The sequence below is a fragment of the Microcebus murinus genome, chromosome 21 (assembly GCF_040939455.1).
Source record: "Microcebus murinus isolate Inina chromosome 21, M.murinus_Inina_mat1.0, whole genome shotgun sequence".
Lineage (NCBI taxonomy): Eukaryota > Metazoa > Chordata > Mammalia > Primates > Cheirogaleidae > Microcebus > Microcebus murinus.
Window position 1 is genome coordinate 40512599 of NC_134124.1, and position 25170 is coordinate 40537768.

At 55.7% G+C, this 25170-nt stretch overlaps 1 protein-coding gene across 2 annotated transcripts in view; it reads right to left on the reverse strand.

Moving 5' to 3' along the window:
- The window catches only part of IQSEC1 (IQ motif and Sec7 domain ArfGEF 1), a 359058-nt gene that overhangs the window by 238255 nt on the left and 95633 nt on the right, over nt 1–25170 (reverse strand). For both annotated transcript variants that reach the window (XM_075996351.1, XM_075996355.1), the window contains exon 2: nt 22422–22451. In XM_075996351.1, the coding sequence (XP_075852466.1) occupies nt 22422–22451 (30 nt within the window). The remainder of the gene's footprint in view (nt 1–22421; nt 22452–25170) is intronic.

Here is a 25170-nt window from a genome sequence, read left to right on the forward strand (position 1 = left end):
CCGACACAGCTCGCCTGGCACAGAGGCCACGCAGGGCTCCTGGCCCGCTCTAGTCTGGGGCACCAGAGCATGGCCCATTGTGCCGACGTGCCCTGCAGCCACCCGCCCCAGGAAGCCCTTCGTGCTGGGCAGGCAGCATGGACCGTGTTCTGCCCACTCCCCTGGCAGGCGCCCCGCCTGGCGAGCGCACTTCCGTCCCCTCCCGGCCCGCTAAGAGTCCTCCTCTAGAAGTCCACGACCCAGAGCTCAGCTGTCTGATAGAGACCCTGTTGTTGGGACTGGGTCCGGGCCCTGTGGGTCTCTGCCCCCAGTGTCCACTCACACAGGCACGAAGCAGTGACAGCATCAGGAACAGCAAGGAAGCCACGGGACACGTGGGCGTGTCCAAGCACCCGCCACCGCCTCCCTCCACCTCTCAGCCAGTGGAGCAGGCAGAGAGTGGCCGCTTGAACAGAAGCCTCTCAAGGGCCACCCAGGCCCAGTGACTCTCCCGAATCACGCCCGCCTTCCCAGAGCAGCCCAAGGTCACACCTGCCACCCTGTCATCCCGGCTGCTCTGACACTTGAGGGGCGTGGCCCCAGGGTGGCAGGAGAGATGCCGCGCGCTTGGTCCTGGCGGCTTGCCAGCTGCGGGCCAGTCCTCTGGGAAGTCCAGCTACTCGATACTTGGACTACCCAGTGTTTATCTTGGGGTTCCCTGGGTTCTCCTAATAAATTTCCCTTCTTGCTTAAAAAAGCAAGAGAAAAAAGCATGAAGCATGTACAGGAGGTACCTCCTGAGACAGAGAGCAGCTGGGTGGACTGACAAGTGAATGACAGAGCGACCAGGGGGATTAATCCCTGTCCCCACGTGCTCAGATCGAAGAGACACTGGAGTCACCCAGAAGAAGAAGAAAGGCCTCCCCACTGGGCACCCCTTACAGGGCCCTTGCCTCCCCCACCTGCCCATCGGGGTCTCTGTTCTTGCCTGGAGCCACGGCCAATTCCAGCTGGGACAGAGAACGCGGCGCAGAGGGGAGGAGGGGGAGAGAGGGAGGCAAATGATGGGTGGGCTGTCAGAGCTGCGCGGCCTGGGGTGCGCAAACACCCCAAAGGAGATCTCCAGTGGCGGCAGCAGCAACAGACCCGGCGACCCCACAGGACGTGATGACCTGGGACCTTGCGGACATAGACGGCCCCCGACCGTCCTCTGCTCAAGGCGACCTCAGTAGCCAGGCAGGGACAGGACTGAGACGCACAATTGTGCGATGGGCTGCGGACGAGGCTCAGGTCAGCCCCAACGTGGGAGCTTCATAGTCGCTGCCTGTGGTGCTCGAGGGTAGACTCACAGCTGTAGAGACACATTCAAACCGGTCACAGCAGGTCAGAGCCTCCTTCGCTGATAGCCAAGCAGGAGCCCAGAGAGGGCAAGGGTTCCCTGCAGGCTGCACAGCAGAGGCAGAGTGGGAGGGAAGCAGCCTGCAGATGTCTGCTCAGACACAGCTCATTCCCTACGGAAGGTTCCTGGGTGACACCCACTATCCAGAGCGGCGGCCAGTTCTGAGACTGCAGACAGGGCTGTCCCTGAGGATGTGGGAGCCACACAGCTGCGAGGGGCCTCCCGGGCCGTGTGGGCAGGCCCTGTGTATCCCTCTGACTCTTCTCTGCTGCCGTCCTGCTCCCTCCCCGGCCTCCGTCCCAGTGCCCTGAGCACAGGGGCCGAGACTGCAGCCCGCAGGACAAACTGGGCCTGCTGCCTGTTTTTCAGGGCCCTGGAGCTAAGAAGGGTTTTTATACTTCTAAAGAGCTGAAAAAAGTCAACGGAAGAACATTATGTCACAACAAGTGAAAACTCCGGTGTCGGCCGGGCGCGGGGGCTCACGCCTGTCATCCCAGCACTCTGGGAGGCCGAGGCGGGTGGATAGTTTGAGCTCAGGAATCCGAGACCTGCCTGAGCAAGAGCAAGACCCTGTCTCTACTAAAAATAGAAAATAGAAAGAAACTAACTGGCCAACTAAAAATATATAGAAAAAATTAGCCGGGCATGGTGGCGTGTGCCTATAGTCCCAGCTACTCCGGAGGCTGAGGCAGGAGGCGCCTGAGCCCAGGAGTCTGAGGTTGCTGTGAGCTAGGCTGACGCCACGGCACTCCAGCCCGGGCAAGAGTGAGTCTGTGTCTCAAAAAAAACCCAAAACAGTTTCGCAACTCCTTCTCTGGGAACCCCAAGCTGGCCCTAGCTCAGCAGCTTTGCAGGAGCTGCCCTGCCTGGGGCCCTGCTCCCTGCCGGCCACAGGGCCCTTCCCTCATTTCTCCCTGGCCTCTGCACAGCCGGCGCCTCCTCACGGGCACTTCTCTGCCCCTCCGCACCGCTCCGTGGACTGGCTCCATCCCATCCCCAGCTGACGCCCTCATCTGGATTCACCGGGCGGGCCTGTCTCCCCGTTGGTCTGTCTGCTCCGCTACGGTGCCGGCTCCTGGGGACAGGAACGTCGTCAGTGCTGCTGACCCCTGGACGCGCCCAGCCAGGCCCTGACGCACGGGGGGTGCGCGGGCACGTGTGGTGACGCAGCAGCAGGTGACAGCAGGACAGGGAGCAGCCTTGAAGCTGGCAGGGAAGCCCACACCCTACCTCCGGACAGGAAGTCCCGCCTTTGGGGACGGGCGGCGGGCGCCGGGGAAGGGGCGGCGGGCGGGAAACGCGGCGGCGGACTCCGTGCGCACAGGGCCAGTGGCGAGGAGGGCACGAGCAGCCCCGTCAGGAATGGCCCACAGAGCACGCGGAGCCGCGGCCCCGAGCCTGCTCCCCTGGGCACCAGCTCCCACCCGGAACACGGCAGCACCTGCCAAGTGCGCCTCAGAGACGCTGGTCACGCGACCCCAACCTGGCCAATCAGCAGAGCCCATTCTCCCTAGACACAGTGATTGGCTCTGGTCTGCGACCAACCAGGTGCCTTAGGGTTGGAACCTTGCGGGAGGAGAGGGTCCATTTCTGTTGGGTGGCTGGGGCTGTTGGTGCCATCTTGTCACCTCGAAGGAAAGCCCACCTGACAATGTCTCCAGCACAGAGGGAAGATATCAGAGCCACCGTCTGGGTGAGGCGACATCGCCCAGCACCCAGGTGCAGCCCAGGGGAAGCTGGCTGGGTGCACTGTCCCTGGGAGTCAGGTGCTGTGACGGTCGCCCGCGAGTGTGGGCAGCCCAGCTCCTGCCGTGAGTGCCGCCACTCCGCAAGTCTGGAGAGCGAGTGGAGTTAGTTTGCCCTCCTGGTGAAGTCTTGTAGTCAGTGCAGCCAGGAGGTCACTGTGGGGCATGGCCTGGTGTCCACCCGCTGGCAAGGAGACCCTGATTAGAAGTTACAGGCTCCGGAAGTGGGCGCCGTGGCAGCTCACCCCCGGGGAGCTGGCCTGGGGTATGCTCGCCGGGCCCCGGTGGCCGTGAATATAATCTCGAAAGTTCAGCAGAGTTCCTCCAGCCTCCAGAGTCGATGCAGAGAGGTCAAGGTCGTGAAGGCCCGGAATCGCCTGAGCTGAGCAAGTCCCTCCACGGCGTGGACACCACGGACACCACACGCTCAGTCGTGGGACGTTCCAGTGACGGAGAGCTTCTTACCAAATCCACACCACGGCCGCGCCAGGGAGGAAGAGGTCGAGGCAAGTTCTGGCAAATACTGACTGCCCTGCAGTAACGCCAATAAGAAAAGACCATCCACCAGGACCTGAAGCCCCAGGACGTCCTTCTTGACGCCAACGATGACACAAACACAGGCAGCTGTGGCTCCAGCATTTTCCAAAGACCAGCAGCTGGCACCTTTGTGGAGCTCCCTGATTCTGTCTCAGAACTCTCCCTGGGCCGCAAGGGCATGACCTGAGCGGGACGTGTGGAGCCTCGGTGTCGGCCTCTACAGGATGGGCCAGGGCCGCTTGTCAGACGGAGATTTGGGGACCTTGGGAAATGAGTAGTTGTTGCCAGGCAGAAAGGTCCACTTTTCTTTGTTCGTGAACTGTAGAGTCGTAAGAAAACCTTCTTACTCTCGACCCCAGGGAGAGGGCCACCCTATTGCGGACGATGAGGGTCTCACGGATCAAAGAATGCCCGGGGGACACTAGGGCCAAACATGAGCCGCCCCTACGACACCAGGACTCCCAAGCGACCCAGCCCATGGTGGCCATGGGCTCTACGTAGAGCACAGGAAGGACTCCTTGTTAACAAAAAGTACAATGAGACCACGGCCATGCGCCAAATGCTGGGGTACGGGACACCGGAGGAGGCGGGCTCCATCCAAGTCATCCCTGTGAAGCCCCTGACTTCTGGGGGTCCCACCAGTCGTTCCCCATCTCCCAGAGTTGAGCCCGCCTTCCCTGTACCCCGAACAGCAGGAGCCTCAGCCAGCACCTTTCCCGCCAGTCCCTTCCTGTGGCAGACTTTCCGCAGCCTGAGAGGACCAGGAGTCCCGACAGAAGACCAGGAAAGCCACAGTGCCTGCCAGGCCCCGAGCCTGCAGGCCAGGCGCCGCCCCAGCACAACCCCAGCGTGGCCGTGGCGCCCCTCCACCCAGCAGCCCTGGGGGAGACACTGTCCCCAGGAACATCCGGGAGCCACGGCCTGCAGCCTAGGCCGCCAGGGGGAGACCTCAGCCCCTCCCTGTGGAGTGAGCGAGCCAGGGCTGCCAGGGGCACGAGGAGGTTGGTGACCTTGAAGAACTTTGTGCTTCCTGCAGGCCCCAAAGAACCTCCACGAATGGAGGAACGATGTGGCTCCGATGAGCGCAGTGGGCCGCTGCGGCAGAGACAGAAACCAAATGCGTGGGGCAGTCCAGCCGCCCTCCCGCGTTTTGTTTTATTTATTACAGTTTTTCTGATATTATTTTTAATAGACAAGTCATAGTCGCAGACGTGTATGGGGAGCACTCGTGAAATTTAGGTATATGCGCACCGTTGGAATGGCGACCGACATAAAGCTAATTAACGTTTCCGTCACCTCAGACGGGCAAACACAGCGTGATGTCACTTGCTGACTCTGCACAGCTGACCTCATGGAAGTAGAGCAGCGTGGCGGTGAAGAGAGGCTGGGGGTGGCAGAGGGAGGGCACGGGGAGTTGGTCACCGGGGACAGAGTTTCAGACAGACGGGAGGAAGAGCCCTGACGGGTGTAACAGCAGGGTGCGAGAGTGCATGAGAATGGCCTGCACATTTCAGAATGCCTGAGAGTCCCCTCGCATGTCTCCTTGCCTTTAGAATGGAGAGCAAGAAGACCCTGAGCTGCCCGGCTCCTGCCAGCACGGGGTGGCGGTCTGCCAGGCGGGGACTCACAGCTCCGGGTGGGAGCCGGCCAGAGGCAGCCCGCGGCCTGCAGAGGCATCTGAGCGATGACAGTGGAGTGAGCTGCACGCGGCCTGGAGCCTGGGCACAAGAGGGCCCCTCCGCCCCACCGGGGCAGCGTCTGAGCCTGTGGTCAGCAGTGTTAGCATAGGAGAGTTAGTGTCGTTAGCCTAGTCAGCATGATTTATTAGTGTTGGTAGCCTAGTTCATATAGTTAGTCTTGTCAGAATAGTGTAGTTAGTGTCGTTAGTGTTCTGAGCCTAGTCTGGTTGGTATTGTTCAGTAGTTATTTAGCCTCGTGTGTAGGTAGTGTGGAGTCTGCAGCTAGCATAGTTTGAGGTGACCATGCAGCAGGGCTTGGCCTCCAGTGCCTCCAGTGCCTCCAGTGAGGAGCTCCTCTATCACCAGCTCCTCAAAACAATCGGCTGGGGCAGCTCCGCCATGGCGACGCTGCCCTGCACCTCCTACCGGGACCCAGGTGGCCGTCAAAATTATATCCAAGAAGAGCCTCTCCAGCCACGAAAGTGTCTATAAGGAGGTGGCAGCAGTGAGAACCCTGAATGATCCAAACATCCTAAAGCTGTGGGGTGTCACAGACACCAAGGCACTGTTTGGTAACAATATGTGAGTGGCAGAAACCTTTTCCACTCCACACTCCGACATGGCCACCTGGAGGGGAGGAGGCCGGCCGGATCCCGACAGAGCCTATGCGCCGTGCGGTGCTGCCACTGTAAGATCGGCCACGGGACCTGAAGCCCGGCATCCTCCTCGACGCCGGTGATAGTGTGAAAATCGCGACTTTGGCTTGGCCACGACATTTGCGGAAGGGAAGAAGCTGGATTCCTTCTGTGGGACGCCCCAGAAATGCCCCAGAATGTCCCCGCACCAGGAGAGCAATGGCCCGAGGCGGACGTGGGGAGCCGTGGTGTCGTCGCGTGCTTCACGACAGCCGGGACTCTTCCACTCGACAGAGAGGGTTTTGGTAAGTAAGGTTGTGAGTGGAACGTACAAGATACCTTTCTCCTCTTCTTCTCTTTTTCTTTTTTCTTTTTGAGACAGAGTCTCACTCTGGGCTAGAGTGCCGTGGCGTCAGCCTAGCTCACAGCAGGCTCAAACTCCCGGGCTCAAGCCATCCTCCTGCCTCAGCCTCCAGAGTAGCTGGGACTACAGGTGTGTGCCACCACGCCCGGCTAATTTTTTCTATTTTAGTAGACACGGGGTCTCACTCTTGCTCAGGCTGGTCTCGAACTCCTTGCCTCAAGCGATCCTCCCGCTTCAGCCTCCCAGAGTGCTGGGATTACAGCCATGAGGCACGCCGCTCATGGCCCAAGACACCTCTTTTCTTTTCAGATGAACTGAAACTTTTTCTGCAAAAGTTCCTGACCCTTGACCCCAGGGAGAGGCCCGCCCTCCTCCAGATTATGAGCCACAGCGGATAAATTGTGGGGCGAGACACCGAGGCCACGCAGAGATGTCCGCAATAGGGGCCATAGGGAACGGACGCTGGAGGGGACCAGGAGAGCCCTCAGGCTGGGCAGCCACACGGAGGACCTTGACCTCTCTCTCGGAAGAGGGCAGGGCCGGAAGGGGCTCGCTAGAGACTTGGCAAGTTTCTCTTAAGAATTTGCTGTGTCCTGCGGCCGAAAGATCTGCTGCATGGGGCCGAACACGGTGGCGCCCGTGACGGAGGACGGCTGAAGCGGCAAGGGCAGGTATGTGGGGCGGTCCAGCCACACTTCTGCACCTTATCGTGTTTAATGCCATCTTGCTGACATATTTTTAACAGACACGTCAGATGTACGCATGTCTGCGGTACAGTGTGAAGTTTAGGTATATGCGCACCATGTGGAATGGTGACCTAGCTAATTAACGTTTCCGTCACCTCAGACGGGCAAACGCAGCGTGATGTCACTTGCTGACTCTGCACAGCTGACCTCATGGAAGTAGAGCAGCGTGGCGGTGAAGAGAGGCTGGGGGTGGCAGAGGGAGGGCACGGGGAGTTGGTCACCGGGGACAGAGTTTCAGACAGACGGGAGGAAGAGCCCTGACGGGTGTAACAGCAGGGTGCGAGAGTGCATGACAATGGCCTGCACATTTCAGAATGCCTGAGAGTCCCCTCACATGTCTCCTTGCCTTTAGAATGGAGAGCAAGAAGACCCTGAGCTGCCCGGCTCCTGCCAGCACGGGGTGGCGGTCTGCCAGGCGGGGACTCACAGCTCCGGGTGGGAGCCGGCCAGAGGCAGCCCGCGGCCTGCAGAGGCATCTGAGCGATGACAGTGGAGTGAGCTGCACGCGGCCTGGAGCCTGGGCACAAGAGGGCCCCTCCGCCCCACCAAGCCGTGACTCCTGGGCGCTTCTCCCTCCCTGCTCTCCTCTGCCCGTTCTTCCCTGCCTGTGGGGCCGGCAGACGGTTCTTAGTAAACTCCTGTTTCTTCCAAATCTTAAGTACAAATAAAGCTCCAGAAAGCTGGGTCCGAGACAGTTTCTGTTTCGCGTCCGCCCTGCAGACTTGGGGCTGTGCAAGCCCTAGTTCAGGCAGCATGGAGCAATGCAGTACGTGCGCTTGATGAGAAACACTCGAGGGACAAGAGACTTGAGGGACGTCCCGAGGTAACCCCCAACAGCAACAGAGGAGGCTCCGAGCCGCGTGCAGGGCAGACGCGCACTCGCTGTGCGTGGCCTCCCCACACCAACATCACCTGGTTAAGGTTTTCAGAAGGACCAATGGGGACCTTAGGCCCTGTCGGCCTGTGTTCATTATGCCCGGTAGGATAACAAGGTCCCTTGAACCAGACTGTGTTGGGAGTCAGAGCAGTGGCCGGGGCTGGTCCCCTAAGCACCCTAGGGGGCCACTTGTCCTGCTGGGGTCCTGTCTGCACAGTGCAGCATTTGGCCTTTCTGCTGTGATGCTTCCTCCCTTTCCTAACAATGGCACAGAAGGGTCCCCTAAGAGGCCTGAGTGAGGTGTGGGCCTTCGGCCAGCCAGAGGTCGAAAGGGTGCCTCTGGGTGAGCCAATGTCCTGGGGGCCGGAGGGGGGTGTATCACGAGAGACCACAGCCAGAGGAATGGACGGGGTGGTGGGAAGGGGGGCTTTCATAAGACAAGTTCCGGCTTCCCAGGGCCCGCTATTTCCGGTAGGCTTGGATCTGGGCTTTCAGGCTCCCATCAGGGAGCTTCCTCGTGGTCCCTAAGGAGCCTGAGCAAGGTCCAGGAAGGCCCTGGCCCTGGCGCATGCCTCAGCCAGCCACGCGGTGTGCAATCTTTAACATGCAGTGACCCTGCCACTAGTAATGGTGGCCAGCATGGTCCTGGAGCCTGACCAGTCGGATGAGACTCTCCTGCACCCCGAGAGAGCAGGACCAAGGGAAGCAAGAAGGGTTGGGACAGGGTGGAGTCTTGTGGGTTCCCTTCGTTCCCCAGTGTGGATTTTCCTTATGCTTAACAGCCTGGCAAGCCATCACCCAGGGCTGCTGTCCTTAAAATCCAGCCCTGGCTCCCACCCCTTCAGGGCAAGTCCCCGTTCCTCAGTCGGACCTCAGGTCCCTCCGTGACCTGTCCCCCTGATGACTCGTCACCAGCCCCAGCCTGCCCTTCGCACTACACACACCGAATCGCCCAGTTTGCCACAGACGCCATCACACCTGTGTGCCTTGGCACGTGGGCTTTCCTGCTGGGAAGCCTGCACGCGGCCCCGGCCGAGCTCCACTGGGCTCCCAGAGATGGAGCAGACACAGATGTCCCCACACTGTGAGGACCTCGCTGCCCAGCTGGGGAGATGCGACAGGGACCTAACTAGCCACAGTACAGCCACCTGTTCACAGGCACAAAGGAGGGACATAGACATTGCTGCCCACGCCCACCTGCCGCTCAGGGATCCGGGGCAGCTTCTGCAGGAGGTGGGTCTGGCAGCCTCCATGGCCTGAGTGTGGCCACGGGAAATGGCCAGGAGGCATTCTGGGCAGTAGGAGGCCAGAGTGACTGGAGCACCCAGGGCTGAGGTGGCAATGTGGATGGGCACTGGGGGTTGGCCCAACCCCTTGTTGCCAGGACAACTCCTACAGGTGCATTTTGCTCTGGGTCTGCACACTTAACCATCCCCCAGCTCAGCTCTGAGGACTGGACACTCTGATGATGAGACCTTCTCTCTTCTCGGCGCTTCTGTCCTGGGGGTGCCGGGTCAGGGGTCACCTCCCACGTCCCCTGCAGTCCAAGCTCGGCTCTACAGGAAGAGCTGGGGTTTGCTACAAAGAGCAGGGATCCTCTGCAGAGGTCCACAGGAAGTGACCAGATCAACTTCCGTGTGGCGAGACTCCTCTGGCTGCAGGTGCACTGTGGCCCCGGTGGGAGAGAGGAAGCCGGGAGCCCTGAGAGTGGAGACCTGGCCTGGACCTCACACTGCAGGGTGGAAGGGGGAGGGGGGGCCCAGAGACTTCATTTGAAGGCAGCCCCTGCAGGACTGGCTGAGGGAGTGGTGTTCCCTGATGGAAAGGAAAGAATCTAGAACAAAGTAGACATTTTTGACATGAAGGACTGGGGTGGGGGGGGCGGTACACTGGTTCTCTGAACTGAGACAGAGGAGATGGGAGGAGACGTGAGAGCCAGACCGAGCCCCATTGGGACATCTGAAGTCTGATATGTCTCATCACGAACTCTTCCTCTTCTGTTCTCTTTTCCTCTCTTCTCCCCTCCCCTCCCCTCTGTCTCTTCTATTTTCTTTTCAACAGGGTCTCCTTCTGCCTCCTGGACTAGAGTGGCCTCATCATAGCTCACAGCAACCTCAAACTCCTGGGATCAAGTGATCCTCCTGCCTCGGCCTCCTGAGTAGCTGGGACTACACTTGTTACTGAAAGCTCAGCACTTGTCCCTGTGGCTGCATGAGAAGAATGAGGACAAGTGGTCTGAGGAGAAGGAACGAGAAGTTTATTAATTGGCTGGCAAACGAGGAGGTTGGCAAACTCCTGTTTAAAGTACCAAGGTCCTGCCCCTGAGCAGGAGCACTGAGCTTTGAAAGGGGCAGTTTGCAGCTTCAGGGTGTTGCTGTTCAACTATAGTTGATGGTTCTGAGTCTTCCCATCTTAGGCCAAGAATCCTGGCGACCTCCACTGGGACAATTCCCTTGAGCCATCTCCTGTGGCCCAAAGAATAAAGGACGCTCCCTGCCGCCCCACCCCCCACTGGCCTGAGACAGGGATGCAGGTTTTAGTTCTCAAAAAGGGTGAGGGGATTTTGAAGAAACAGGAAACATTTTTACCCTTTTCCAGTCCACTGTGTTACACACTGGTGCGCCACTACGCCCGGCCACAAACTCCATCGTTTGTATGGCTGTTATTTGGAACTACGGTTTCAAAACATTATTTCAATGTGATATGCTGTTTATTGTTCAGTACACCTCATTTTGAATTAAAATAGCTTTCAATTCAGCCATTATAAATAACGATGCTGTGAATATTTGATACATGAATCAGCCTCTCTGATTATTTTCTTTAATTCCTAGGGTAGAATGACTATGCCAAAGACTATAAGCATTTTACAGTGTCTTAGTACTTATGGCCAAATGAAGCTTCACAAAAACCATATCATCTACAGTCTTCCAAGAGCAGCACCTGTCAACAGAAAAGAACCCAAACTCTGTAAAATAATGTGAAGAGATTTATTCTGAGCTGAATATTGTGGCCATGGCCCAGAAAGCCTGGCCAAGGAAGCCTGGAGCAAGTGAGCGTGCTGTGGCTGGATTACACTGGTTTTATACATTTCAGGGAGACAAGAATTACATGTAAATTCATAAATTAATACCTGGAAGGTATACCCGAAAAGGGTACATGGAAGGTGTACTCGAAAAGGCGGGACATCCCGAAGTCTGTGATTACAGGGTATAGGTGGATTTAAAGATTCTTTGATTTGTAATTGGTCAAAGAAATTAAGCTTTGTCTAAAGGTTTGGAGCACTTTAAATTAAGATAAGGAAGTCTGTTAATCAGAGACAAGCCATCTGCCGGAGACCAAGACTCGAGAGATGTGTTAAGCAAATTGATGTCCTGTGGGCATGGTTTGAGCATTGCCTTGCATGGCCTTACTCCCCATAAAATGGATCTCCCTTCTCCTCATGGCCAACAGCTCAGCTTTCAGGTTTTTCGCGGGTCCCCTTGGCCAACAGGGGAAGCCCATTCAGTTGGCTGGTGCTTAAGATTTTATTTCAGTTCACACCTGTATTCGAGAACACTTGCATACGGGTGCTTTCCATGAATTTCCTTGAAGAAGCAGCAAATTTTGGACTGTAACTGATTATAAATCACTTTTTGAGAAGAATCAAAGTGAAAAAAAAAACTGTAGATAACAGAAGATGTTGTATAGCCACGATTAAAGACATAGTTGAAAAGGAATTGGGTTATTTCTCTGGCATACAAAAATTTGACATAATAATCCTAAGTAACAACATATACCAAGTTTCCCAAACAATCAAAACCCCCAATAAAGACAGAAATGTGTCTTTCCCTGCTTCTCCTCTGTCTTTCTTTTTTCTTTTCTTTTCTCCTTTCTTTCTTTTTTTACAGCTCACTAAGAAGATGGTTTTGGAAAAACTCTCGAAGTGTGCTTTGCCCTGCTCTCCCCCCACAGCAGTCACCAACACAAGAAGACTTGCGTGACTGGAGTGGGGACGCTTCCCCAAACACCAAGCGGTGGACCCCGCTGGGCGTCCCCTGACCCAGTCCCCACACTGTCTAGCAGGTGATGGGGCAGCTCCCCAGGGCGAAGGCTCAGTCCCCAACACTGCTACGGGAAGCTCAGCGGGGCCCTGAGGCCACTTCAAAGAAGGAGGACATCTTCAGCCCCCCACTGCTAAATTTGACTGGCTTTAAAAAAAAGAGAGAGACTGAGGACTAGTGGGTGGAAGAGAAGGAAAGAAGAGTGTATTAATTTGCCAGCAAATGAGGAGGGTGGAGACTCCTGTCTAAAATGCCTTTGTCCTAACAACAAGCAGAAACACAGAGCTTGTAAGGGGAGGCTCTCAGCTTCAGGCAATTGCTGTTCACTGCAGCTGAGGACTCTCATCACCCCAGCTCCCCCAGTCCCACGTGACTCTGCCCAGGACCTCCCCCAGACAGTTCTGCTGAGCCATCTCCTGCAGCGCAAAGAACAGAGGACATTCCTCTCCCGTCCCGTCCAGTGGCCTGGTGCACGGATGCCGGTTTTAGTTCTCCAAAAGTAGTGGGGGATGTTTTAAATGGACAGAAAATGTTCTTGCCGTTTTCCACCTGTCGCTTCTGTTACAATGCTGGCCCCCACTTTAGACACCAGGTCGCCTGTCTGTGCCTCCCAAACTTCTGACCAACTGGCTTCAAGCTGAGGTTTTCATGACCCCCTCTTTGGGTTCAATTAATTTGCAGGAGTGGCTCACAGAATTCAGGGAAATACTTACATCTACTGGTTTCTTACAAAGATGTGAACTAAAATACAATTTTAAGGCTCACCCCTGCCCCCACCAGCTGACTGAATGGACCCCCTCGTGGCCAAAGGAGTAATCCTAAAACTAAATTGCCTGCCAGGAGGAGGGAGGTCAGACATGCCTCATCATGCCCCCATCCCTTCTTGGGGACATCCTTTGTAACCCATGAACAGGCCTAAGGGTATGCAAGAGAAACCTGCATGTCCTCAATTTACACAACAAATCTATGTCCAGTGGCTCACCTCTGAGAACAGTTCCTTATGTTAAAACATTCCAAGCCCTTTAGACAAAGCTTCATGTCTTTAACCAATTACAAGCCAGAAAATCTTTAAACCCACCTATAACCTGTAAGCCCCCACTTTGAGATGGCCCACCTTTTCAGGCCAAACCAATGTGTGCCTCCCACGTATTGATTTATGACTTTACCTGTAACCTCTGTCTCCCTGAAATGTATAAAACCAAACCCTAACCCAGCCACAGAGAGTCCACATGCTCAAGGCTTCTTTGGCCTGGCTCCAGGTCATGCTGCTCAAATTTGGCTCAGAATAAATCTCTTTAAAATTATTTTACAGAGGCCAGGTGCGGTGGCTCATGCCTGTAATCCTAGCACTCTGGGAGGCCGAGGAGGGCGGATTGCTCAAGGTCAGGAGTTCAAAACCAGCCTGAGTGAGACCCCGTCTCTACTATAAAAAAATAGAAAGAAATTAATTGACCAACTAAAAAAATATATATAGAAAAAATTAGCCAGGCATGGTGGTGCATGCCGTAGTCCCAGCTATGCGGGAGGCTGAGGCAATAGGATCGCTTGAGCCCAGGAGTTTGAGGTTGCTGTGAGCTAGGCTGACGCCACGGCACTCTCTCTAGCCTGGGCAACAAAGCGAGACTGTCTAAAAAAAGAAAAAAATTATTTTACAGAGTTTGGCTTTTTTCCGTTGAGAAAGGATATTACAAAGGATGCAGAAGAGATTCCTAGGGTGAGCTATGGGGAAAGGTGCGGAAGTTCCTTGCCCTCTCCGGCTTCCCCACCCTCCCAAACCTCCACATGTTCAGCCACTGGGAAGCTCTCTGAGAACTGTTCCTTGGGTTTTTATAGAGGCTTCATTATATAGGCGTCATTGATTAAACCATTGGCCATTGGTGATCAGCTGGCCTTCAGCCCCTCTCCCCTCCCTGGAGGTTGGGGGTGGGGCTGAAAGTCCCAGCCCTGTAATCATGCCTTTGTTTCCAGTGACCAGTCCCTTCCAGAAGCTATCTAGGGGCTGGGCCATCAGCGAGCCCATTGGCATACAGAAAGATAGCACTTTGGAGACTTCAAAGATTTTAGGAGTTTACGCCAGAAAAGGCGGACAAAGATATTCCACAGTATCATGAAGGTCAACAAAAAGTCTTTTCACTATCTCTTATTAATACTACACGGAAATCTTGCTCAAAAGATTCACAAGCACCCAGAACCTTGGTTGTCCAGCCCCACACTTCCACACTGTTGCCTGATTCCCTCTGCTGAGCCTCAGTTTTGTCTGCTGTCGGGGGACATGGGTTGTTACCTTAAAGGGTTAATCTCCTCAGGACTTGCTTGGGTAACCTGAGCAGCCCAGCCTGTAGCAGGCCCTTGAATGCCTGAATTCATTGAATTGGGAGATTAGAGCCTTGTCAGCATTTGTTTTGGAGTCTCACAGTAATATCTGGAAGTTCTTTTTGGAAACTTCCCTAAATCCATATTGTTGCAGCTACAGGGTACTCTATTGAGCCAGCTGGTGAGAATAATCAGAACTGTTTGTAGGGTCACGGACAGAAAACCCAGTTCCAAGTGGCACAGACAACTAAAGCAGCCCCCATAGCAGGAAGGAAGATTTATGAAACTAAAAGTCTAAGGGCAGTAGGCAAGACAAACCTGAAGGTCCTCTATTTACACAAGAAACCTGTCAGGCGGCTTATCTCTGGTAATAGCTGCTATGTGAAAACATTCTAAGCCTTCAAAGTTTCATGTCTTTAACCAATTACGAGCCAAAGAATCGTTAAACTCACCTATAACCTATAAGCCCCCCCACCCCTTTGAGTTGGCCCACTATATATTTTAGTTGGCCAATTAATTTTCTTTTCTATTTTTAGTAGAGACAGGGTCTCATTCTTGCCTCAGGCTGGTTTCGAACTCCTAACCTTGAGCGATCCACCCCCCTCAGCCTCCCAGAGTCAGTAGCATATTAAAAGAATTATACAGGATGACCAGGTGGGATTTTTTACTGGAATGCAAGGACGGCTCCACATTCAAAAATCATGCAGTGTGATGCATTAACAGAATGAAGTGGGACCATAAATCATCTCAATGTAGAAAACGCATTTGACAAAATGCAATACCTTTTCATGAATAAAAAAACACTCAAGAAACTAGGAATGGAAGAAAACTATCTCACCAATAATAAAAGCCATACATGAAAAATCCATAGCTAACATCACACTCAATGGTGAAAGACAAAAGCTTTTTAACTACGATCAGGAGCAAGACAGGGATGCCTGTTTTTGCCACTTAGATTCAACATAGTATCGGAAGTCCTAGATGGGCAATTAGGCAACACAACAAAATAAAAGTGGTGGATGAACAGGAGGGGGAGCATCCAGGCACGTGGAGAGGTCGGTTCAGCACATCGGTTCTGGCCTCCTCCAGGGCTGCTCCCACGGGAGGTGGGGAGTGGCAGGAGACCGAAGCTGCACACTGTGCCGGGCATGTGGCCGGGCACTGAGAGCCCGCGACGGATAAGACAGAGCTGCACACACTCCAACACAGGAGACAGGTGGGGACAGAGCCTGTGCAGAGAGTGACTAGGCTGCTTTAGCTGGGGTGATCAGGGAAGGAGTCTTGAGGAAGTGACATCAGAAAGGGGACCTGATCGAGGAGTGCCGCCTACCCCAGCTAGGATCTGGGAGAGCATATTCTAGCCAAGTGACCAGCAAGGGCAAAGGCCACGGGGCACAAATTAGCTTGGACGGGTGGAGGAACAAGAAGGCCAGAGAGTGGGGACCACAGTGATGGAGCAGGAGAGAATGCAGAGCCAGATGTGGATAGGACAAAGAAAACTCTCGTTGTTTTCCTTTCTTTTTAAAAAAACTAATAACGGGTATATAATAGCTGCGTATCTTGACAGGCCATATGTGGTGTCTTGCACAGGCATTCGATGTGAATTAATCAAATCAGGGTAATTGGGGTATCCATTACCTCAAGCATTTAACATTTCTTTGTGTTAGGCAAATTCCAATTCCACTCTTTTAGTTATCTCAAAGTATGACCTAACTTACTGTTATTAATAGTCACTTTGTTGTGCCATCAAATATTGTTCATCCTAACTAACTGTATTTTTGCACCCATTAGCCGCCCCCACCTGGTCCCCATCCCCTCTACACTTCTCATCCTCTGGGAACCGTCATTCCACCCTCTGTCTCCATGAGATCAATTATTTATTTAGCTCCCACATATGAGTGAGAATAAGTGTTCATTTCTATTTCTACATGAGGAAATTGAGGCTCAGGGAATTTGAATCAATTGACTGAGGTCATTCAGTTGCAACCCCAGTTCCAAAGTCCTCACTTCCCCAAACACTGGAAATGGGTCAGACTCAGTTGGACTCACACATAATTGTGTTACCACCTTCTACGTATCTTAGATTTGGTTGTATCAGAAGCAGATGTTTAGACAAGGCTTATTAAATATTTTTTGGAATTTAGTCCAAGCCCTCAATCAGTACATTAGTAGCCTCCTCTGCTGCCAATAGCTTTGGCCCATCTTCTAAATAGTTAACAGAGGATTTTTCTAAAACACTTAGTTATTACTTTTCTACACAAGTTCACAAGAAAAAAAATATACTCAGATAGATGGGCTTTTGCCCAGTCACTTGACTCTGCCTCCTATAAGATCTTTCTACTTCCTGGGTAAGGAAAGGAGCAATGGAGCCTCTGAAACCAGGCTGAGCACATGCGAAGTCTATCCAAGGGCCTCAGGGCCCATGAGTCATGGGCCACACAGCAGACTGGGCACAGCTAAAGAGAGCATTAGGGAACTGGAAGACCATTCTGAGGAAACTGTTCGGGGTACAGCACAGAGAGTCAAGGAAATGAAAAAGTAAAAGATGGGCTACGAAAGTCAAGAATGCCCAAGAAATTTCAATCATAAATCCAGGGGAAGGGAAAAAGAATGGGTGAAAGCCAAATAAGACACTCTCCAAGCTGGGCTAGCACACAACATAAGCTTGCCTCAGGCTCTCCCTCCGGACTCCAAGGACCTGGTCTCCAGTCCAAGAAGAAAGGAGCTGGACGTTGATTGAAAGCTGCTGCATGCCACATGCTGTCCCGCCGCCAGCCTCACTGAATCGGTCTGTTGACCTTAAGGCTAAGGTCTCTGCTCCTATTTCGTCATGGGGCAGAGATTCACTGTGTCTTCACCCCCTCTGTGGTTTGCACACAGACATATGCGTAGCAGGTGCTCCGTAAAAACCCTGAGTGAGTGTGAAATCTGAAGCTGGGACCGTTCAGCATCTGGTCCATGGTGCCACAGAGGATGAGAGAAGAGAAAGGACTTGAATTCAGAACTGTCTGACCCAGTGCCGGGACTGCTTTGATTTCACAGTGCTAAGAAACATCTGCTTTCCCCAGAAGGCCACCAGCCCAGCATCAGCGCAGGCCCGTCCGCCCTGGAGGGAAGCGAGGCTCTGTTTACCCGGCATAGCAAACGCTCCAGGGCTTCGCCTGCCACACTCAGCAGTTCCAGTTCAGCAGTTTTCATACCTCCTCGCATACAAAACAAATTGCATGTTCTCATTTCGGGTTTGGGGGGAAAGGCCCAGTTAATCACAGCAGCTGTCTTGCCTGGGTGTGGAATGAGGGGAGATGTTCGCAGACAACTGGATTTGTTTTGATGACTGCTTCCGCTTACATGACTTGGTTCCAGCTAAGATCACTGGTGACTGAGTCCACCTATTCCAGAAGCCACCCCCACACCCCAAACAAGCAGTCCTGGGTCTCCTTGCTGCTCCTAGCCCTGAGCCTTCCTGGTGCCTTTGGAAAATGCCAGTTCAGAGTCCCGACAGGGGAGGTGACCTATGCAGAACAACCTCATTTTTCTAAGTGTTAGAAGAAAAATTTCCACATCAATCAATTCATACTTATGAAGAGGCCTGTCTGACACTGGAGAAGCTCTGTTTCCCTGGGGAGACCATATGTTCAGGCATTTAGGGCCATGCAGGAACTTGTTAAGATGCAGATTCCCAGGCCCCACCCCAGACCTACTGAGTCAAGCGCAATAAGGATGCGGCCTGGAAATCTACATTTTCAACACACGCCACGGGCAACACTGACTTGTGCAGGCTTCGGTGGCGACACCCAGCGCTGCACTCCAAAGCCGCCTCATGCTAGGCGGCTGCCTGGCATTTCTCAGCTGCACCGCACCAGAGCTGAAACAAGGTCAGCCAGTGACTGTCTTGAAGGGGTAGGGCTGGCTGTGCAGTGAGGTGACCCCCATGGTGGGCACTCGTTAAATGTAACTTATTTCTGTAACTGAACGCAGCCGAGTTAATTTCAAGGGTTTGATGGGGGGCGGGTAAGAGCTGCACCCGGCAGAAAGTCCCGGCATTTCCAATCCAGTCTCAGCACTCTCTGGGCCCTCCACACACTTCCACTTCTTTGTTCTTTAAAGCCTCCAACCTCCACAAACCTCTCCCCATGGTGCCCCATACATGACTCATCAGGAGATTCAAATTTGAGCCTCCGGTGCTGGATGGAGTCAAAAGCAGGCACGCGCTCCCTGGGAACAAAGAGCAAAATCCTATGTTTGCAAAATGGTCAAAAATGAATTATTCCATTTGTGGAAAATGAATACATCTGATCTTGCAAATGTTTTGCCTCGGGGAAAAGGAGTACGTGTGAATTCGCAGACAGGCTTCTCCTGGCAAAAACAGCTCTCTGCCGCTTGGGAGGCTCAGAAAGCCACGCAGAAGGGTTACCAAGCAGGGACCCCAGGGCTAGGGCAGGAGACAGGACTTCTCTCAGGCCCTGTGTCCTTAACATTAGCACAAATGAGTCGCTTCAGCATGGGTCATCCCTTAGGCTAGTAAGCCCAGACATGGCCCCTCTGAGTGGTCAGCACAGCCCCTCTGCCCACCATGCGTAGTGAGTGTCTGATGGGCCTGGGGGTCTCCGCTGAGTGGGGAGTGTGGTCCACCCTTCCACTCCTTGCAGTTCACAGCCTGAAGCCGCGCGTCCGAGTCTGAGCACACGCGCTGACGTGTGTGTCTGCGCAAGGCCGCCCGCCTGGCGCTCCCAGCAGGATTAAGATGAACTCCTTGCACAGACTTCATGCCTGCTCCATGCCTGCAGGCGCTCCCGTGACCAGCCTCATCCCTGCCCTGGACATCTTACTCTGCCGGGAGGTAAGACGACGGGACGGCTCGAGTCATGAGGACACACAGCAGAAGGAACTGAGATATCAACAGGGAAGCACAAAAGCCACGGAGCACAACCAGGGGCCACCTTGTCAGCCTTAGTTCCCCTCAAAGCTGCAAGGGCGGCCACATGGGGACCTCGGGAAAGGCATGAGATCTGCCAGCTGGAGGCAGCGGAGGAGTTCAGAGTGGAGGGACCTCAGGCCACAGGCACCGGCTGGAGGCAGCGGAGGAGTTCAGAGTGGAGGGACCTCAGGCCACAGGCACCGGCTGGAGGCAGCGGAGCGAGCTCAGAGTGGAGGGGACCTCAGGCCACAGGCACCGGCTGGAGGCAGCGGAGCGAGCTCAGAGTGGAGGGGACCTCAGGCCACAGGCACCGGCTGGAGGCCAGCAGGAGCCCTGGTGTACAGAGAGCAGCAAGCACTGGGCAGGAGCCTGAGGTGCACTTAGGAAAGTACTGGAAACCGGCTGGCTGCACAGGTTGGGTACGTCGCTTACAGGGGCGGCAAGTGCCACAGCTACAGCATGACAGGTGACCAAGAGTCCTGGGGAAGAACCAGGGGAGGGTCACTGTCACGCTCAAGTTTTGCACATGCCCTCTGGCAGGTGTGAGCGGGCAGAGGTGCTCAGGGGAACAGTGGCGGGAAGCCTGTGCGTGGCTGAACAAGCGCCCCTCGGACAACCCTGAAGCCCACGTCTGCAGCTCTTTGGGGGGCAAAGCATGAGGGCCGGAGTGAGGACTCCTGGGGCTCAGATCTGAATGGCTGGGGACCCCTGGCCCTGAGAAAAGAGGCCCTTTTATATCTGTGCCTCCATACTCCAGCTCACAGGGAGGGTGTGCCTGTGACATGGGCCGGGTGCCCACGCCGTTAGCAGCGCGGGCGCACGCAGTGCCGGGCGCGTCGCCGGACGACAGGCAGAGACAGCAGGGCAAGCCGAGGCGAGTCACGTGTGGCTGTCTGCCCCGACCCCTGTCCGGGCGCAGGCCCCGCTGCAGGGCCCACAGCACAGAGTGGGACGGGAGTCGCCAGGAAGCCGGTCCCGCCCTGGGAGAAAGGGCGCAGACACGGCCGCTCTGCTGGAGCCGCCTCGCTGCCCGCCCAGCTGCCCGTCCGAGCGCCCGGCTCAGAGCGTGAACGTGTGCTCGGCTCTGCGTGCCGCCCCGGAACGCGAGGCCGTTCCTCATTCCCACCACGCAGCCAGCGATGCCGGTTCCTGGGTCCCTGCACGCGCCGTCCCCTCCTCCTCCTCCAGGGCTCAGTTTCCCGTCACCTGCCTGGCAAGCCCTGCCCGACAGCCCAGCGCAGGGAGCGCCCAGGTGGGGGTGGATGGGCCATCTCACCTTCCCACGGTTCATGCACGACCTGCGCTCCGCACTCGGGTGGCAGGTGTGCCGGGTCCCAGGTGAAAGGGCGCCGCGCCTCCGAACACAGAGCCCGAGGGCACAGCAGGGCCTAGGGTAGGAGCCCAGGGCAGGCGGTGGGGCCGACACTCAGCGCCTCACAGCCCACCCACGCGGGACCCCCTTCCCACAGGAGGGCAGCCGGGCAGCACCCCCACCACGCCCGGGCGACCTGTCCTCCCCTCAGACTGCTTGTTGTCACTCAGTTGTTCAGACAGGCGACACGCTGGCTCTACTCAGCACACAGGAGTCCTAGGTCTCCCTGTGGGGCTCAGCCGCCGCCCGAGTTTCCTTCCATTGCTTCTTTACACAGACGTCGCACGTACGAACGCCCTTCCCGGCAGCCTGCCACACGCGCCCAGCGTGAGACACACCCTCTCCCGCCCCGCTCTGCCACGGAGCTCTGCAGTCTGGCGCTTCTCCCCGAGGGCACACCAAGAGCGCCCACTCCTTGTCCCCGCTGCACCATGTCCCGCAGGGCTGTGCCATGCACTGCAGTCCCCAACCCCCAGCCATGGGCTGGCAACGGTCTGTGGCCTCTTAGGGACCAACCACAGAGATCTGCCCCCACCCTGCCCCCCACCCTCGCTGGTGGAAGAATTGTCCTCTGTGAAACTAGTCCTGTCTTCAGAAAAGTTGGGACCACTACCATAGCACACACCTCGGGCTGCCCCTGGGCTGCCCCAGAATGCCCAGCACACCCCTCCCCCCGCCCTCGGGGCCTCGCCTTTCTCTGTCCCCACCCTCGGTACCTCCCCTCATCCCCTTTAGCCCCAGTCCAGCTGGTGCCATCAGCCCCCTCAGCCCTGCACGTGGCCCTTCCAGGACACTCTCTTCGCCCCCTGGGAATGTACCTCTGCTTCCAGCCTGGCCTCAGCACCCCCCCTCCACCACACTCTGTCTCGCCAGCCCCCACCCCCTGCCCATGCCCCCTGCTCCAAGCACAAAGCCAAGTGTCCGGGTATAGAATTCAGCCCCCTGTGCCAACTCCCAGGAGCCTCCCTGGATGCAGCCACCCTCACCTCTGCCTCTCACTCTGCAGGCTGCCTGGAGGACCCCACCCACCCTGGCACCCCCAGCGCCAAGCTCAGGACATCTTGTCTCCCCAGCTTAGTTACAGCACCGTACAAACCAGCTATCTCAGGCCATTGCCTTGAGACCTGGAAGTCCATTTGCTGCCAGAGGTGCTTGGGGTCCACGGGCTCTGAGACTGCCTCTCCTACCCTCCCCAACCCTTGCCACACTGGCCTTCCTGGTCCCCCCACTCCTGCCTTGAGACCCCAGGGCACTGATTCAGACCAGCCCCTCCTCGCGGTGCAGTCAGAGTCCCAGGTGGAAACTCCACTCTGAGTCTACCCCACCCTCCCTGGGCGGCTGGGGAGGGCAGGGGCACGGAGAGCGAGCACCGCCTGCTGCCGTGGATGGGGACGTGCGCTGCAGTCAGAGGCTGCTGGGGGCCTGGCCCACCACCAAACATCTCAGAGATTTGCCCCAGCCACCCAGTCTGGCCCCCAGGGGTGTCAGGTACAGAAGCTTCTGGTCCTAGATGGGTCACAGCCTAGACATACTGGGCCCCAACAGGGAGGAACAGCCACCAACCCAGGTGACCTCCACAGAGGTCACTCTAAACCCAAGAAAGCCCAGGCAGGAAACCAGCACTCTCCCTCAAGGACACTGAGTCGGCAGAAGTGCTCGCGGGCCAGGTCCTGGAAAAGGCATGACAGGGATAAGAGGAGCAGCCAGGGCAGGGCTCTGACCTGGAGACCCGCAGGGAGAAATGAAAGCACATGGTCTCATGAACGCCACTCCTCGCCAGGATGCCACACAGGAAGGGCGGCGGATGAGGCACATACCTGACGCTCTGCGAGCTTTCTCCTTCAGACCTGCAACGAGAAGAGCACACGCTTAGATGCCAGCACCCCCCGCTAGGGGACACCTGCATGAGGACGCTAGAGGAGAGACCCCTCCCCACCCCGGACCCCTCCAGGCTCAGCAGGCTGTCCCAGGCCCAGCTCCCCAGGCCCCGCTGTTCTTCTGACCTGCAACTCTGTCCTGAAAGCCGCCTCCTCCCAGAAGCCTCAGGGCTCCTTTCCCACCCACCTCTGATTCCCAGAACCCGGACTGTAATTGTCTTCCCAGGATCTGAACACACCTCAGGAGTTGGGGAGCAACCCCAGAGGAGGGACCTGTGGTTCCAGAACTTTGTGCCCTAGGCGGAAACCAAATGAAAGAACAAATGAATGCACCATGGAGGTACAACCAGCCTGAATGCATCCCTACTTGGTATTTCCAGTGTATTTCCTCACCATAAGCTCTATTTGCAAGTACTCAGAAATCAATTACAATCACATTACAAAGGAGACAACCTTGAATGTCAAGAAGCTGGACAATCCGATCGTATCGCACACTTGAACTTTCCCCAGAGACCGCGAAACACGTGGTACCAACAGTGATGCCTTCCTGCTCTGTACACCCAAGGAAAGGGATTTGGGATTAGACCCCACGCAGCTGAAGGCTAACGCCACACTAGGCTTCCCAGGTCTTGAGGAGCAAGGGGCTGTGAGCAAACATATTCAGGAATCTAATCCCCAGAGATCCCAAACTGCATTTTATTGCCATAGACCAAGAGGAGTAAAAACATACTTAAGTCAGACAACTTGTCTTTTTGGCCATTGCCTTTTCAGAAACATCACAGACCAGAGGACAGAGCATCCCTGCACAGCCCGTCAGCACACAAATCCCAGGGCACGGCTTTCCCACTGCACCAAGCCTGCTGGCAGCCTTCTTCCCACGCTCGCCGGCTCCAGAGAAGGAAAGCAGGCGGTTCCTAGCAACGGTTCCTAGCAACGTGAGCTCCAGGCGCCTGAGGGCAAACCCCTGGGACACCGAAGTCTCCATGGTGAGGACCTGAAGCCTCCTGCTACCAGCCAAGTGAGTGAGCTCAGGAGTAGACTTCACACCCCTGCACAGCAACCACGGGAGAGCCCCAGGGACAGACCACCCGCAGGGCTGCCCCTGGGTTTCTGGCCCACGGAAACAGGGCTATAGGGTCCCCCAGTCCCCTGCTTTCCGTGTGTGTCCCCAGAACCACGCAGTGTCTTCACTGCTCCGTGCCCAGGCCAGGGGCATGTTCTCCCCAACAGACTTGAATCCTAGCCAGGGCCTTAACTATTCCCAGGCACTGAGAAAGCAGTTTAGATTGTTGCCCGAAACTCTGAAACATCAAATATGCTGATGAACACACAAACACTAGCCCTGGCTCCAAGCCGAATCTCTTATTCCCACATCTAACCCTAGAACCTGACCCCTCATCACGGACATACCGGGTGGGCAGCTCCTTTCTTGCCGTCTGTGGCCCTACGTCTGCGTGCTCCCCTGAGAGCTGCTTTAGACTAATCACCTGGGCACCCAGTGATTCCTCGCAATCACAGCTGGTCCCGTCTCAGGACAGGCCAGGGCACTCCCTGCGGGAGACTCCGTTTCTGCTTGTAGGGTGACTTCAGCCACGGGTTCAGCGGCCGTGCTTTAGGGTCATTTGTTGCGCAGCGACAGATAGCCAGCACGCGGCTCTTCATGCCTCTAGCACACATCCCTGTTTTGGAGCCTTCGAGCAGCACCACGTGGAGCTCTCCTATTTATGCCCCTGCGCTGTCTGTCTGCCCCAGTGGCTGAAAGCGCCATGAGGCTTTGTAAGAGGTTGTCATGTCCACGCCTGAGTCTCCACTGCTAAGACCACGCAGAGGCTCCTCGCCGCGTGGCTCAGGCACAGCCACGCCGGGAGCGCCAGCATTCTGGAATGTCTGCGTCTAAAAAGCCAAGAGGGGCCAGGGAACAAGCACAGACCCTCAGCTGCCACACTGCCCTGGGGCCCAGCCCGGCATCACCCCTTACTGGCTTCCAGGTGGCTTTGGATGTCACTTGACCACTGTGAGCCTCCGTTTTCCCCTTTGTGGATTGGAAGGACAGCAACGATTAGCCCCCAAGAACACAGGGAGGAGATAATGTGTGTTCCTGGCCCAGAGCAGCTAATCAATAAAGCTGCTTCTCTCATCGCTCGCTGGAAGGTGTGATTTGAGAATGTGCCGTGTTCCCTCCCGGGCTCTGCCATTAGACTGCTGCCAGGCTGCTCAGAGGCAGACCCACCAGTGCTTGGAGGGAAGGGTACCCTCCTGAGTTGATGGCACACGCACACACACTGGAGCCAGCACGGAGCCTGGCATGAGCAGCCTCCAGGACACGTCTCATGTCTGCTGCGACAAGCCATGACAGACTGGCTGGAAACTCACACGCCAGCAACAGAAGCACAGTCATTTTCCTTCCTCCCTCTTTTCTTTTTCTTTCTTTCTCTTTTTTATTTATTTATTTTTTTCCAGCATATTATGGGGGTACAAATGTTAAGGTTACGTATATTGCCCTTGCCCCCCTCGAGTCAGAGCTTTAAGTGTGTCCATCCCCCAGTTAGTGAGCACCGCATTCATTATCTATGTATATACCCATCCCCTCCCGCCCACCTGCCTGACACCTGATAAATGTTACTCCTATATGTCCACTTAGGTGTTCATCAGTTATTACCAATTTGTTGGTGAGTAAATGTGGTGCTTG